This window comes from Aedes albopictus, chromosome 3 (assembly GCF_035046485.1).
Source record: "Aedes albopictus strain Foshan chromosome 3, AalbF5, whole genome shotgun sequence".
In the NCBI taxonomy this organism is placed as follows: domain Eukaryota; kingdom Metazoa; phylum Arthropoda; class Insecta; order Diptera; family Culicidae; genus Aedes; species Aedes albopictus.
This window is the reverse complement of record NC_085138.1, coordinates 339519992-339536720: the sequence shown is the minus strand read 5'-3', so window position 1 is coordinate 339536720 and position 16729 is coordinate 339519992. Positions and strand designations below refer to the sequence as shown.

At 38.3% G+C, this 16729-nt stretch overlaps 3 protein-coding genes across 5 annotated transcripts in view; 2 read left to right on the top strand and 1 right to left on the bottom strand.

Moving 5' to 3' along the window:
- Positions 1 to 16729, top strand: part of LOC109424709 (sphingolipid delta(4)-desaturase DES1) — a 429300-nt gene that overhangs the window by 56666 nt on the left and 355905 nt on the right. The window lies entirely within an intron of this gene.
- The window catches only part of LOC134284301 (calcium/manganese antiporter SLC30A10-like), a 365099-nt gene that overhangs the window by 260211 nt on the left and 88159 nt on the right, over positions 1 to 16729 (bottom strand). The gene's annotated exons all lie outside the window — the stretch shown is intronic.
- Positions 48 to 9254, top strand: LOC134284292 (FHIP family protein AAEL005291; the record flags this gene model as incomplete). 2 transcript variants are annotated; one of them, XM_062843089.1, is given in 5 exon segments in its annotated part: positions 48 to 944; positions 1002 to 1180; positions 1982 to 2324; positions 3390 to 3428; positions 7501 to 9254. In XM_062843089.1, coding segments are annotated over 5 exon segments (1913 nt in total), but the record flags the coding sequence as incomplete, so codon positions are not given.

Genomic DNA, 16729 nt, shown 5'->3' with positions numbered 1-16729 from the left:
AGCTCCCCTTAAGGAAAACTTCTTCTGAATATCTGAATCCTTTCAGCTATGCATGGTGGCCTTGTCCCTATTTGACACGTTGCTGAGTCTCAACTGCGAAGACATCATGTTGGAATTGGCCCTCAAGTACCTGCTCAGCTGTCAACACGTGCCCATCTCGCATCGGTTCAAGGTGAATCGAGTGGATCCATACAGCAACGCCGTCGAGTACTTCCTGAACACATCGCCGGACATTATGAAAAAGGTCAACAACGTGTTGAACATCAACAATAACAACAATAGCGTCAACCAGCCACCGTCGATGCTGGGCAGTGGGCCATCATCATCAATGTCCCAGGGTGGACGTAACATCAGCAAAACGATCGGTGCCAACTGGAACCACTACGGGATCAATACCGGGGAAACGCTTCTGGCCAACTACCAGGCGTACCTGTTGGAGGCCCGCAACCGGATAGTCCAATGCAAACATGCCTGTGATCAGTGGAACAATGTGTATCGTTACCAAAAATTGAGCAAGCTGGTGAACAACAATAGCAATAGTTTAAGTCATAACGGTAGTGCAGCGGGCGCGAGCGACGACGTTCGAACGTATAAAGTACAAATGATCAAAAACTTCCTAGCGGAGTTTACGACCGGTCCGGACAGTGCGGTCGATATGACCGGGGATGGGGACCGGTCGAGTCAGTGCCAATCGCCGGCGGGGATGTTCGGTACGGGGCATCATGGGGCGCATCTGATGACCACGACTTCGAAGCAATTGGACAGTTTGCAATCGCTGGGTGATAGCAGTGGGTACGAGAGTTTGAATATTATAAATTTGGGTGGAACGGGAAGTGAGGACGGTCGACGGCATGAGGCGTGGAAAGTTTCCAGCGTGAAGGAGGAAACTATCGTGGATCTGGATCTGTCGGAGGATCTGTTCGCGCAGGGGACCGTCAGTTTGGGTGAGTTGATTCCATTGATGGCAGCAGCTTTGTCTGACACTGGTTATCCTTCTACAGGTCCCTTCCTAACGGCCATATGGGGCAAGTTGCAAACGTTTACGAGTAACTGCTTGTACGTCAATCTTCATCTTACCGGGCTGATCAGTCATCTGGCGTGGTTTCCTCTGCCTTTGTTGCACTCCATCCTGCTGCGACCTGATATACCGACCACTTCCGATACGCCGTCGTTTCATCAGGTAAGTTGTAAAGCTTCTATGAAAAGGCATTCACACACAACTGTGCTTGGCTTTTTTCGAATCTTTTACCGAGATCCGCATAGTCGAGCAATCGGAAACCGAAACCGAACTGCAGATATTCTTGCAAAAATCAAGTTCATCCAGCTTTATAGTATACGGGAATATGTTACGAAAATAAAAGTAAACCGATTATTGTAAACACATCGCGATGCACAGAACCTTACAAATGCACAAATTAGAAACATCACAAATGGACACAGCACAACACAGAACACAAATATGCCCTGTTATCCATAAGGATAACACTTTCCAATCACAGGATAACGATGTTTCAATTATTGGTTTGGGTCCATCAGTCAATCCTTGAATTGTATTTTATTTGGCAGTTCGCCTTTAGTTGACAGTCATTGCTGCTGCTTTCATAGCTTATTTTTGTCTAGGAAAACCTATCCTAATCGGGCACACCGATTCGCGTTTTATTACTAGAGCTCTATAACTTGAAGTCCGTGTCAGGCAAATGTTTGCATCTCTAGTACTTAACCGCTGAACGAAATGACCTGAAAGTTGGCAATCAAAATGGGATTGAATTTCTCGAGCCTCTATTCTGCCAGAACCCTATAAATGTGCATTAAAGTTAGGTGAATATTTCCGTTAAAATATAACATATAACGCAAAGAACGCAAGAATATTGAAATTATAACACAATAAACAATTATTCTGTCTTATTAATGTAACAAAAATGTATAGTCGTAACAAGTATACTTTGAATCCCATATGGATATTCCTTAACTTTTCCACCAGGTCCTGAAAATCCTCAAACAACAAATTGACGCCGAACTGCCCGACTGCGATGAATCGCTAGAGATCGTGGATGTCGCCCGGTCCTTCCTCGTTGACCGAGAATTTCGGCTCATCAACATGCGCAAGAATGCCATCGAATCCAACCCCAACAGCAGTAAACTGTTGCTCCTGAATGGTGGAGCCGGTGCATCCGGCGCCGTATCGATGACTTCCAATCTGTCGCAAACGACACCGATGCAGCTCACACCAAGCTCCTCGTACGATCCGTTCAAACGAAACGACACCAAACGGAAAAGCATTTCCAATTCGTTTTCCAGTATTTTTCGACGACCCGGATCCTCTGGTAAGTGCTTCGTTTTCTAATTTGGCATCAGATAACACCTCGAATCTCGCATTTTGCGTTTCTTTTTACATACTTTTGAGAAGAATTGACACCTTCTAAAACACACCGCTTCCTTCTACCACACACTCTACTGTTTTCCGAACCAAGCTTCAATTTTTGGCTTTTTTTAGCGATTAACATCCGGTTTTGCGACAACTTTGGATTTTGTACTTCAACACGCTTCAAAGTAGTGGAAACAGTATGGAAAAGCGGTTTCTTTCCAGCTCCCTCTCAAGTAGCGCGCCTAGATATTGCAAACTCAATGCATTTTTACTCGCTTTTAGTACGTTTTTTTGGTTGTCTTATTTTTTGAATAACTTTTTCCAAACACTATATCAAGCGAAATCGAAGCTAGGTCAAAGTCAAAAGATATAGAACGAAATGTGACTACCATAATCTCCGACACTTTTCTCCACCGTTCTTCACGATCTTTTCCATCCTTTCATCACAGTGTTACGGAGCAAAAGTAATTTGTGATCCACTGTAGGTTTTAGAGTTATAAAGCTTCTTTTTTTAATACGATACGTAAAAATGAATACTAATGATTTAGAGTTCCAATGTACTGCAAGCATTTATAATGACAAGAATAATGATAGTAGTAGTCGATTTTATCATTCTCAAGGATTCTTTCAATGAATAGCTGCGCATAAAACTAGACTAGGTGACAATACTTTTTTTATAACGTTCTACAACCTACAACGGATCACATAAAATGTTTTGTGCTTGTTGTAACACTGCGTCATATTTATACACAAAAAAAAATGCAAATATCTCTTACCATTTTTGCGTCACAACATTCTTCAAACAGAGCAAAAAAAAAATCAGCACCCCAGCACTCATCACATTTTGTGCTCACACACACGTGTTCATTTATCGTATCCGTCATGTCCTCTGCGTCTTGAACATTTTTTTTCCATTGTGATTCGAGATTCATTGTGAAGAAAGCAGTCCGATTAAAAGTACTTTTGTTTTTCTCCATTCGTGTTAAACCACAAACTCTCGCTCGCTCTACCGTCCGTTCGTCAGCTTCATCTGGTATAGCACAAGTATTTCAATTTTTTACCGGTAAATATCATATCCATCATTATTCTTTTGATTGTTTCTGTTTTTGTTTCATTGGTTGTTTTCTGTTTGATTGTTGTACAGTGCGCATTTGCCAGTTTGTAGATAGTTTTCATGTACTCTTAGATGGTGGTGCTGGAACATATTTTTTCGTTTCGGGTATACTTTCTGTAAATGAATTTTCTCATCTTCACTTTGTCTATATAAATTATATTTCAATGGCGAAAAAATCTATCACTGGAAATCTTACAGCTTCTAATGTTTAATTTAGTTTAGGAAACGTTTGTTCGCATGGGATTTAATTATCTAACAATCAGTTTTTAGTTTTACTTATAGAGTCATGGAGAATATTAACAAGGATTAACATTTATTTATAGTTTTCTAAAATTGTTTGCTTTATAAATATGATATACAATCTTTAAAAAAAACCTTTAAGTCATTCTGAATGATTCATTACAGATCAAATTCGTTTACTTTCAAAATATGTATGATGAACTGTTGTCGGGGTTATCCGAGTTTTCCTTAGTACTACTGCGAGGGCAATTTTTTTTCCGTTGTATCATAATATGTTTATGTTATGAGTCATAACTTATGACAAGACATATTATTATTATATTTTATTAAAGACACTTCACCAAATAAGTTGGTATTCGTGTCCAAAAAGACATATTATGTAATGAGTCATTTGTTCCTCTCTTTGGGATTCCACCAGTAGTTTCTTCTGACATTTCTCCAATAATTCTTTCCGGGTTTCTTCAAGAAGTTTCTAGCTAAGACTTTTTTTTTGTTGAGAATTTCCCCTTCTGGCTAGGATTCCTCCATGATCAAATACACTTTCAAGTTCCTCAAAGTACAGATAATGTTCCTAATGAAACTTTCTCGCCGTCTGAGAGGCTAACAATGAGCTTTGTTCATCAGTGCATCCAGCAAGGCACATTGTTAGCGTCTTAAGCAGCTTGAAAGCTGCTAATCGGAACTTTCAAGTTTCTAGAAGTTCATTTCAGTAGCTGGACGTTTTAAGGAAGCAAATTGTTAATTCAGCAAAAACATCTTTGCAAAACAAAGTTGATTATAAACAGTATTTGAATTTATCAAATTAATAAATCTGGCGTTTGATTTAAATGAGTCGTAAGATCGCTGCGATTCCTATTCAGATTCGACCTATTCAAATCAAACGCCAGAAACAATTAATTCGAATATAACAATTTCGAATCGATAGCCGACTCGTGAGAACTACACTCTTCCACAAAACCGCAATTGCGATTATTTAAGTGCATTGCGGCTTAAAATCTGGCTTGTACACGTGTACAGAAGTGAAGTCAACTTAGCCTTGTCAAGTGTCTACTGCAGTGTAGCCGTACGTCTGCAGGCTATCATGCAAGTGAATCCGACTAAAATTTCTCCAGGAGTTCTTTTACGGGTTCCTGTCGAAGTTTCTTCTGGGATTTCACCAGATATATTGTTTCGAAATTAACCAGGAGTTCCATCTGGGAGCGCTCTAGGGGTTGCTTAACGGATTCCTCCAGAGTTTCAGGATTTTCTTTCGAGCTATCATCAGAAGTGCCTTTTGTGGTTCCTTCCAGAATTTCCGCAGGAATTCATTCCGAGATTCCATCAGGAATTCCTATCGGGATTTGTCCACAAATTCAATCCAAAAATTCCCTTAGGAGTTATTTCTGTAATTTTTCCTGGATTTTTTCTTTCTAGATTTCATTCAAATCGTGCCGGGATTCCTCAAGGAATTCCCTGCGTAAATTGTGGATTCAACGAGTGTTTTCTTCAAAGATTAACCAGGAGTTTTCCCTGGAACTCCTTGAGAAGTTTGTTATGGGATTCCTTCTGATTTTTTTCAGGATTCCTCCAAGAAATCCTGTGTGAAGGACAGTGGCTGCTTCTATCACAGTAGTCATAGCTTTTCATTAACCAGTAGTTTATTTATTTGGGGCTCAATCGCGTTTAATGTTTTGCGGAGCCGAAATTTAAATTTTATAAAAATGAACAACTATCTATTTAAAATAAAAGATATGACGAATCGCTACAAAGACAACGAACATGCCCAAAACCTGCTATCAAGATAGAAATCAGCATTTTTTGCTGATGGCTTGCAGCGCAACCGGATCAAGCGGACCCGGTCGATACCAATCGATTTCAAGCCTGTCGATTTCAACGACTCATCCAACGCGAGAATTGGGCAACCTGAAACATTACGGTGCAAACATACTTGCAGCTCGAAGATCCATGAAGTGTTGTGAGCCAGTGCCAAAGGTACCTTTGTTGTGGTAGGCAAGTACGAAGGCTTCCAACAACCTTGCTAGTTCTGAAGGACGATGAACTGAAGATGTCTTTCGCCAAGAGAAAAGTTTTGGACTACGCCCGGAAGCTACAGGAGAATCATGCTGTCGCGGATGTATCCGCGCTCATGGTAGAAGTAAAGAAGATCATCTGCCATTATTTCGGAAAGACACAGCACAAGAAGAAAGTGGAATATATAAACGCAAAACGAATGCACATGGTGAAATCTTACGCTACGAGGTGGTCTATGGTTTTTCCAGCGCTATGGCTTGGACTACAAAGTAGTTTTTCGCAGAATGGGATTCGTTACATCTATGGCTGATCCATGTTTGTACAAGAGGATTACGAAGAACAGCAATACGTTCATAGCAGTTTATGTAGACGACATAATAATCGCGTAAAGCAGCAAAACCGAATTTCAATAAATTATGGCCACTTTGGAGAAGTTCAACATGTCGCTGTTCGGAAATCTGAAATTGTTCTTGAGAACGCATTTCGAGTTCAATAATGATTGTTACATGGTGAGCCAGAAGGCATATATTTCCAAGCTCACGGAGAAATTCATCTTTCAAAATGCCAAGCCCATGGACCCAGGATTTATCCAATGAAAGAAGGAGGATTCTGAATACCCAGAAGTAATAAATACCAAAGCATTATCGGAGCACTAAATATTGTACACGGTTTTGTTCAGCTACCGAAGATCTGATAGCCCAGAATGTATTTTCCTGAATGTAGATATCCCGAATATTTTTTTTAGGTTTTAGGTTTCTAGCTGCACTCTGAATAGAGTTGAAACCTCTACACTAGACCTGAAGATAGGAAAGAGTGCGTGATTTTTCAGAAGCAGTTTGCCAGACGTACGCAAGAAATGATATCCATTAAGACACTGTTGCAAACTGACTCAGAAAGTTACGGTAGAAGATTGGAAAGTTTTCAATTGGTCAGTCAGTCAGGATTAGGGCTTCCAATTTTCCCGCGATTCAGCTTCCCGGGAAAGGGGAAAAAATATAACCATTTCCCGGGATCCCGAGAAAAAAGGAAATTTTATTTTCAAACGAAAAATGTATTTATTTTAAAGAAAATCGTTAATCAGATATCATATTTTAGCTTATCCTGTTAAAGAATGTGCACAAATCAGAAAATTTCACAATGAGAAGGTTCATATCTACCCTCAATGCATTTTAAGTACATAAACGACGTTATATTATACAATCACACAAACCAAGAGTACATAACACCCGAAAACTTCGGCGAGGGATTCCGAAGTTAAATAAAAAAGCTACAAGGGTAGATTTTAAAATATTGATGCATCAGGGGAAGAAGCACTGAATTAATGATTTGATCACTTATGGTATTTTCGGTAGGGGGTTATTTCTAAAACCTGTTGAACTTAAAATTGGCCTCAAAAATTTCCATACCAAACTGAACCATGACACCAAATTTCATCCAAAATGGATCAACCAAAGCCCTTCATGACGAAGAGAACAAAACTGCCGAAAATACCAAAGTCACCCTTCTCAACTTCTCAAAAATTCACATTCTAAATATTCCCTTTATATCACCTGCATGTGCATGATGTATATTTTTCATGAAATGTTTATAATAACTATTCATTCTCCAATTTCAAAAATAAAAAATTAAAGCACGATATATGTGTGTTTTGCATTGTTTTCTGTTTGTCGCTTGAATATTCTGTAGATTATTGTAAATATGTTCGTTCACGTATCCCGAATGTAAAAACTAATTCCTTGTACGTTCTCAATTACCTCATGGCATACCTCAGGAGGAGGATCTAGCAGTAACAACTCGTCTGCCAGTCATCAATCTTCTTCGTCGCCATCGCCAGCCGGTTCCCAGCAGTATCTGTCATCCAACAGCTCCGGGGTAAGTAGCTTCATTAGCGGCAGCAGCGGCAACCGAAGGGAATCCCGGGAAGCAGAAACCCAATTCGTGGACCATCCGTCCTCATTGGGTGGAGGGCCTATGAGCATGAACATCGGAGGTCCCACAAGTATAGCCTCGGGCACTGGGAGTCCCCATAACAGCCTCGAGTACTCGCTGATCAACATCAACGGGTCCATTGTCGGGGGTATCGGAAGCGAACGGCAGCGGGATTTGGCCGTTAGCGCCGTGGTGTTGGACGAGTGGTTGAAAGAACTCGCGGCCATCACCCAGGAACAGTGCATTATAATGATATCGGACCAGGTGATATCCCAGAAGCAAGGGAAAACCAGCTGAGACAGGCTTGGCCATGGTGGCTTCTTCCGGAGGAAGCCTAACAAGTTTAGTTGATAAGAGAGCTTTATTTAAATTTTACTAAGCTATAACGTCTATCGCCTATGTTTATTTTAAATTTTACGATTCCATTTGTTTTATACGGAAAGTGCGGCTTTAGCACGTCGCCAGACGAGAATCGTGAACCGCGTTTTCATATACATCACATCCGTTCATTTCTAAAATGACTAAAATTTTATATTTTATTTAAAATAAATCTAGATTTTTAATTCTTTTCTTATTTCTTCAAACGTTACTGTTATAACAGTGGTATACCAAATGGCATAAAGTCGATCAGTCTAAAGCTGTTTGGCGTAACGGCGTCTTTTGGCCGAACACAAAAAAAAACATACAAATAATTGCGGTCATGCTAACTGAACGTTTGCGTAATTTATGATTGTTTCAATCGGTTTTGTCCTAAGCAGCTTTAAGAAAAATGACTACACTGCAAAATATTTTTGCGTAATCAAGTAATCAAGCAAACTTTGCTGATTTTTGGCGTGCTGATTGCATTCAGCAATACAAATTACTGAGTATCAGCAATTATTTTTCAACTTGCTGAACCATCCAGCAATTTTGACAGTGTTGATCAGCAAAGCTGTGCTGAAATTCAGCAAAAATGTTGCTGAAATTCAGCAATTTCTTTTTCTGATGTACGTCATAGGCTGCCTCTGTTACAACTAAACGTTTGACGTTTTTATTTGTCCGATTGTAATATATATTTTACGAAGGAAACTGATTTTACGAATGCAATAACTGAAACGAAATGTCTAAAATCTAAACATATGTTAGATCTTTTGCGTGCTGATCTCTAACTCTCTTTAACAAAAGTAAACCTTTACAACGATTGTCCAGCAACTTCGATCAATTAACTTAGTATCCGACGGTTAACTACCCCCCACACAGTTTAAGTACCATATAGCTATACCTAACAGCCGTGCAAAGCCAAATAAATAGCTACGAAAACGTCCGTAGAGCAACAACCTTAATCAAAATGATATTCGTTCAGATTTTGTGAGTATTTAGTTTGTACATATACCTGCCTATAATATGAAAATGGTCCACAAGTTGAGAATGCAATAGACAGTAACTGAAAGCTAATCATGCCGAGAAAATGATAAAATGGAGGAACAAATTGTAAAACTTATGGAATGTAATTAGATAGAGAGTCCTTTCGATGGGGTTCATTGTAAAGAGCTAGGATATTTTGTACGAAAATATATTAAATTAGCCCGATTGATATTTGCGAGAGAGACACTGAAACGCTAAGAGTTTTTATTTTCTTAATCTGAAGCAATCCGAAAGCTTGTGCGGATATACTGATCAATGTTTTTAATAGTCATCGGAGCTGAAGAAGAATCATTGGCGATAACGGGTTATGAAAAGTTTGCATCACTGCGACCAGCGGAGTGTGTCATACCGATCAGTGATGCCAGCCTTTTTGAAGGTGTCGCGTTTCCACAACTCATGACTTTCGGAACATTGCGGACAAGTATCCGTCGTGGTGACCAAAGAACTCGTCCGGACCTGGGACGCTGCGGAACTCTAGTATTAGTAATTACGCTTAACCCTATCCCGCCCATGACTTCTTTTAGTGTTTAAAAATAGTTTTTATTATTTTTGCTCAAAATGGTAGAACAAAATCTTATTTTCTAGGCCAAAATTATCGTTTAAGGCTATTACAACTCAAATATGAGGTGGTGCTCTGGAGCACCACCAGGCATTTGAAGACCTTTTTTTCATGATTTTTCTCGTTAAAAATGATCAAAGCACAGGATGCTTCATTTGACAATCCAAGAAAAGTACTTTCCGAACCAGTTTTATACAAATTTATTACAATTCGAGACAAGTTGTTCTCAAAAACTTCAAACTTTTTGCCAACAGAATTCTAGAATGAGATGCAAACAATGATTACATTGGAAAATTGCTTATTTTTTGCACGCCATGTGCCCAGTGGTGCATATATGCACCATGCATATTGTATCAAATTAAGAGTTTAAATACACATTTCAGATCTTTTCAACGTATGACTACACAAAGAAATAGTAAATCTGCTTGGGAACTATTTTTATTTCAACCCATGAGGATAACTATGCCATTGATTAACACGTCAAAGTTTGTCATTATTTTTTTGTCGAAAAAATAGCTTTTCGTGAAAACTTTTTTTGACAAAAACATTGAATTTTTATGCGCATACTTAGTGTAATGCTTTTAGATAGACAACAACATGTGAAATCATGATTTACAATTAAAAACATTCAAAAAACTTCACTAGTTTCAGAGATACAAGGGTTGAAAGTTATGGTGCTCTACAGACACCATGGGCGGGAAAGGGTTAAGTTAGTGTTATGCTAGTACACAGAGTAGGGTTTGGGTACTAGTAGTGGACCCCCTAAGCCATCGAAATTTACTTCTGCGGTGTTTTAGCTATGTTAAGGCAGTGGATTGCTCCAAAGTCAATTTTTTCAACAAGTTTCACGTCCCCTCTTTATGTTAAGACCGTCAAACATATAACATTAATAAATTATTCCAGTGAAATACGCATTTGAAAATACGCATCGATGTTGCCTATAATTGACACCACCGGGGTCCATTATAGGATTATTTACAAATATCTTAGCGCCTATAGTGGACCCCCCCATTTGATTTCCATGTTAGCTGTCACGCCGCCGATGGTGCCTATAGTGGACCCTCCCTGAGTGTGCGTATAGTGGACCCTTTTGAATGTTTACATTTAATAAATAGTTAAAATAACCGATTTTTGTGGCCACTGGGTTATTTGTTTGCCAGGAACTGCTGTGTAGCAATGTAATTGATGTTCCCCCGGTGGAAGTTGCCTGGAAATAGTTGATTTGGACATTTATATTTGAGTTTTTCTGAAGGGGGTCCACTAAAGGCGCAGGGTCCACTACTAGCACACAACCCCCCCAAGTAACCACGGTGCTAAAGCCTTATTGAATGCAGATATACGGTGTATTTAGAGCAATCATTACTTTACATGCAAACTTAAGGTTGATTTAAAGTGGAAATGGGCAATTATGCGACTGAACTAAGATTATACCAGTATAATCTTATCTTGATTCTATAATTGCCCACTTACACTTTAAATCAACCTTAAGTTTGCATGTAAAGTAATGATTGCTCTAAATACACCGTATATCTGCATTCAATAAGGCTTCAGCACCGTGGTTACTTGGGCCTAGTAGGTATATAATAAACTTTACAATAGAATTTAATTTCTCGAGGCCAAAGTGGCTTTCTCTTTTGAAGGCTACATGATTTTACCGTTAGGTGATGAACAATACAATATTTTGCTATGCTACAGACAGTAGAATGGAGTCATTTTGAACTATTTGATATTTAACAAACTGCTATGGTATATATAGTAGACTGGGTCAACAAAATCGATTTTTCGGAACAAAGCTTTTTCGATTCATTTCAGTGTCCAAAGTAACTGTGCAAAATTTGGGAGCGATTGGTTGCTTCCCCGTATTCCGCATTGTGATTGAAATTTGTATGAAATTTAGTATGGGAAAACGTGTTTTTTTTTGCATTTTTCTCGTAAATTGAAATTTTTCGTCTAAAACAGTCTAACCAGTCTAGCCTAGGATATGCCGAAAAACTTTGCCAAAGACCACAAAGTGATCCGACACTTGTGAAAAACGTACAGATTGCCCAGTGGTGCTTAACATTATTTAACATGTAAAGGAATAACATCAATAATAAAATATCAATTTTTGGCCTAAGTTACCAGACGAATAACTTTTTTCACAAGCATCGGATCACTTTGCGGTCTTCGGCAAAGTTTTTCGGCATATCCTAGGCTATACTTTAACGTCAATAGTTACATGGTATTGGACAAAAGAATTCAACTTATGAGTAAAATGCAAAAAAGTACGTTTTCCAATACTAACTTCCATACAAATTCAATCGCAATGCGGAATACGGGGACGCAATCAATCGCTCCCAAATTTTGCACAGTTGTTTTGGACGCTAATATAGATTGAAAAAGCTTTGTTCCGGGTTGATACGATCAAATTTAAAGTTTCTCCATACAACGTTGACCCACTCTAATATATACACACTAGTTTCGTACCTCTTAATTCCGCCCTATGTTGCTTATACACAGTGCCGGATTTAGGCTTCGGGGGGCCCGGGGCAAACTTTAAAGAGTAGGCCCCCAAAAGCAAGATTTTAAAGATGTAATCCACATATTAATTTATTGTCAAAGTTGTGTAATTCGTATTGAGTTTTTACTTTTTTTTTGCGATTGCAATATTTTACAAATATTTCAAGACTTAGACTGAAAAAAGTAAATCTGAAGCAATAAATTCTCGAAAACGTCGGTGAAACCCAAAATATAGATATGTAAAACCACTGCTCCAAGATGTTTTTGGAAGCTACGTCACAGAGTGGCTACGTTTCCAAAATTGATCCGAATTTCCTAAGCATCTTCTGGAATAATTATCATATCTTTCCCATTAAAACATCTGTCCTCAACGAACTGAGGCAGATGGATATTGAGCAGCTGTTTTCAGAATATAATCGTATAATCAACAGAAGCATGAACAATCATTGAAAAATAAGTGATTGAATTGTTAAACAATCAATGATATGACATTTCTAATGATGCACAAATATCGTTTAATTTACTCTCAAAAATTTATTCTTTGGTTTTGTTAAGAAACATAGGGGTTGTGTGCTAGTAGTGGACCCTGCGCCTATAGTGGACCCCCTACAGAAAAACCCAAAAATTAATGCCCAAATCAACTGATTCGAGGCAACTTCCACCGGGGGAACATCAATTACATTGTTCCACAGCAGTTTTTGACAAACAAATTGCCAAGTGGTCACAAAAATCGATTATTTTAACTATTTAATGAATGTAAACACTCAAAAGGGTCCACTATAAGGCACATTCAGGAGGGTCCACTATAGGCTCCGTCGGCAGCGTGACAGATAACATGGAAATCAAATGGGGGGTCCACTATAGGCGCCGAGATATGTGTAAACAATCCTATACTGCCGCCACTCGCATAACAGTCCCATCTTTGCTGGGTTTCCTATGCACATGGGACTGTTTTGCGAGTGGGGGCAGTATAGTGGACCCCGGTGGGGTCCATTATAGGCAACATCGAAGCATATTTTCAAATGCGTATTTCACTGGAATAATTTATTATTTTTGTATGTTTGACGATCTTAACATAAGGAAGAGACATGAAACTTGGCATAAAATTCCACTTTGGAACAATCTACTGACGTAACATAGCTAAAAACCCGCAGAAGTAAATGTCGATGGCTTAGGGGGTCCACTACTAGTACCCAAACCCTATTTAATTTTTCTACAGAACTCAATAAAACTTTCAAAAGGTTTTAGAGGAACTCGTGTACACCAAAATTAACCCTCTAATACCCAAATTTTTGATTTTGATCTAAATATCATTTTTTGTCATCTAAAATCGATTTAAACATGTTTTGGAAGATGATTCTTTTTAATTCTCAATTTAGTGAATTTCAGTTTTTGATTTTTCTAATTTTTATTTTTGAACATCCCCAAACTTTTATATTTTTCCTGGAACCCAATTTGGGGAACGGATTTTTAGAGATGAAAACATTTTGATATTTTATGATTATTGTTGAAATATAATTATTTTGAATTTTTTTCACAGAAAATTTTATTTTCCGTGTAATTTTGAGGAAAATAATTTTAGAGTGTATTCGATTCTCTTAAACTATTAAACAAGGAGAGAATGATTTGGGAAAAAAATAAAATATGTTAATTGTAGCGATTCAATACAAAATAAACAATGACATCTAAAAGGTGACTAAAACATCAATTTATCAATGATTTTTAAAAAATGTAAATACGCTTTAAAATACATTAAAAACCATTTTGAGATGTACAGAACAGTCCTAAATATCAGCCAAAAATATGAAAAAATTGATTTTCCACGAAACAAAAATTACAAAAATGCTCAAACTATACCCCGTCTAAAGGCGGGATTGGGTATTAGAGGGTTAACAAGAAACATCTTTTTATCCAATTGATGAATATTGTATACCTCTCTGGGGAAACAATTGAATCGTTTAGTTTTTGTTTTTTTTTTTCAATTTCAATTGGATGAACAAAATTGTTTTGCATTTATGAATAAATTGACGAAACATTGTTTTAAAATATCAGCTCATATCGAAAAAAATATCCCACAAAAACTGTAAATCCATTCTAAAAATAGTGCCAGTGCACCAAAAATCATGAAGTTTAGGATTTCGACTTATTCTCAAGTCAAATTTCAGATTATGAAATAATCTCAATACTTTTGGTAAACCAATTAGAACTACTCTAGGACAACTGCATTTTATATAAGCTCGGTAAACAATATATATATAGTGCTTCGGGATTCTTGGGGGCCCCCTCAATCGGGAGGCCCGGGGCACTTGCCCCCATTGCCCCCCCTTAAATCCGGGCCTGCTTATACAAGTGGTAGTCGAAATACGCGTATCTGTCAAAGGATAAGCAACATAGGGCGGAATTAAAAGGTACGAAACTGATTACACTCATTCAAAGAGGGTATTCTGCTTAGAGGGTTCGAAAAGTCGATACAAGATATACACACTATTTTTATTTGACACGCTGTAAAACCAGCAATCCATCCAGTAAAATATTTCTTGCTGATTTTTCAGTAATTCGGATGAATTTTTACGTCCTTCTGCTCGCTCCAGTGTTTCGGGCAGGAGCGCGCAAAATGTGTCCAGGAAAATGCTAAGTGTTTGATAACTCTCTTGCTGATGCTCAGCAATTTCTAACTTTGCTGAATCTTCAGCTATCATTACTGAATTTTCGGCACCCTACAGTTTGCTGATGACGTTCCAGCAATTCATTTTATTGGTCGAAAAAATCGAAATTTAGTGTGTAGGCTAGACTAGACAAGATCAGAATAATACCAAACAAAGTACCAACGTAAAGGTTCAAAGGGATCTTTTTCTTTTTGGGAAATTAAGCGATATTTCTGCGCAGTTGCTGTAGTAATTATATATTTTCACTCTAAACCACTTTTTAAGAGCTTGAGCTGGATTGGTCAACCGTAGATGCTACTCCAGTATCACCTCTCACACAAGGAACCAATGAAATCTGCCGGGGACTAGCAGTCATCTTCAGTGTGTGAGCGTTGGTGATCTTCTATTTTTGGGCGAGAATGGCGCCTGCGACGTCAGGTTGCCGGTCAATGTGGGGAAGGGAAAGGAAAGTGATGATTGCAATCATGTGTATCCACATCAGACCGATATACCTTTGCATCTGCTCAAATTCATGCGAATGTTGGAGTATTTATGAGATTTGGGTTGGTTTGGCAGAGGGCTCACACATTGGTGCGTGTATGCCAGGCGGGCACTCTAAACCACTTTTTAAGAATAGAATATTGCTTGTTGCATACTTATCGACTACTAATATTCAAGGGTGCGACCATTCATTTGCAAAGATTTACATTCATTTGCTATAGGACAGATAGGTGAAGTACTAGATTTGCAGTAATGAGCTAAATTTTAGTATGGTGAGAAGGTCAATTCTCCGTTTCTGCAATAAAATGGTGCAAAAAGCGTGGGTATTATGATTCATTGCCTAATTTGATGCTGTTTGAGCAAAACTTTGGACAACAGTGTTGTTGTTTTCTCCATTTCTTGCAACATAAACAACATAGTTATCCAATGTTTTCATAATACCCACGATTTTTGCACCATTTCATTGCAGAAACGGAGAATTGACCTTCTCACTATACTAAAATTCAGCTCATTACTACAAATCTAGTACTACACTGAACGTGCCCCATCAATTTTGAAGCAGCTATCGAAAAACAATGTATGGATGAATTTAACCTTGTAGTTTTATCTGAAAGTTTGCCGAATAACATTGGGGTCGCAAACGTATACCAAAGTCGTGAGCGAGGTGAAGGGAACTCTCCACGCGGTGAATGTAAATTACATTCACGCTTCACAGCTCGCTCACGATTTTGGTATGCGTGTGCGACCCCAATGTTATTCGGCAAACTTTCAGATAAAACTACAAGGTTAAATTCATCCATTGTTTTTCGATAGCTGCTTCGGAACTGAGATAATAAATGAATGTAAATCTTTACAAATGAATGGTCGCACCCTTGCTAATATTTGTGGGAAGCTTCGATCAGAAAAAAAGATCGAGTAACCTTTTTTTGTTAGGTTTTTTTTTTTCATAGCAACCAGCAGGGATAGGAACACTCACTTTCAAAGAGTTACACCCACTTGCTATTTTCTACCTATACCAAAGTCGTGACAGAGTTGTAAAAGCAACTCTCCACGAGGTGAGTGTAACTTACATTCACCTTGTGGAGAGTTGCCTTCGCAGCTCCCTCACGACTTCGGTATGCGTGTGCGACCCCTACTCTATTCAGCAAAATTTTATACAAAACCACAATGCAAAAGTCGTTCATACATCGTTTCTTGATAGCATGCTTCTGAGCTAAGAAAATATAGCAAGTGAGTGTAACTCTTTGCAAGTGAGTGTTCCCATCCTTGGAAACCAGTTGTTTTATCTATTGTGGTAGGGCCGTTCAAGCTACAAAAGCATATATTTCTCATATTCTGGCCTGCAGAATACATACAACCATACTGAGCTAACATACATATTTACAGTTTAACAGCAAGTATTATTTTATCAATTTTATTCAAAAATGGTGTAGACATCAAGAAAGCTTAAACATATCCACAAA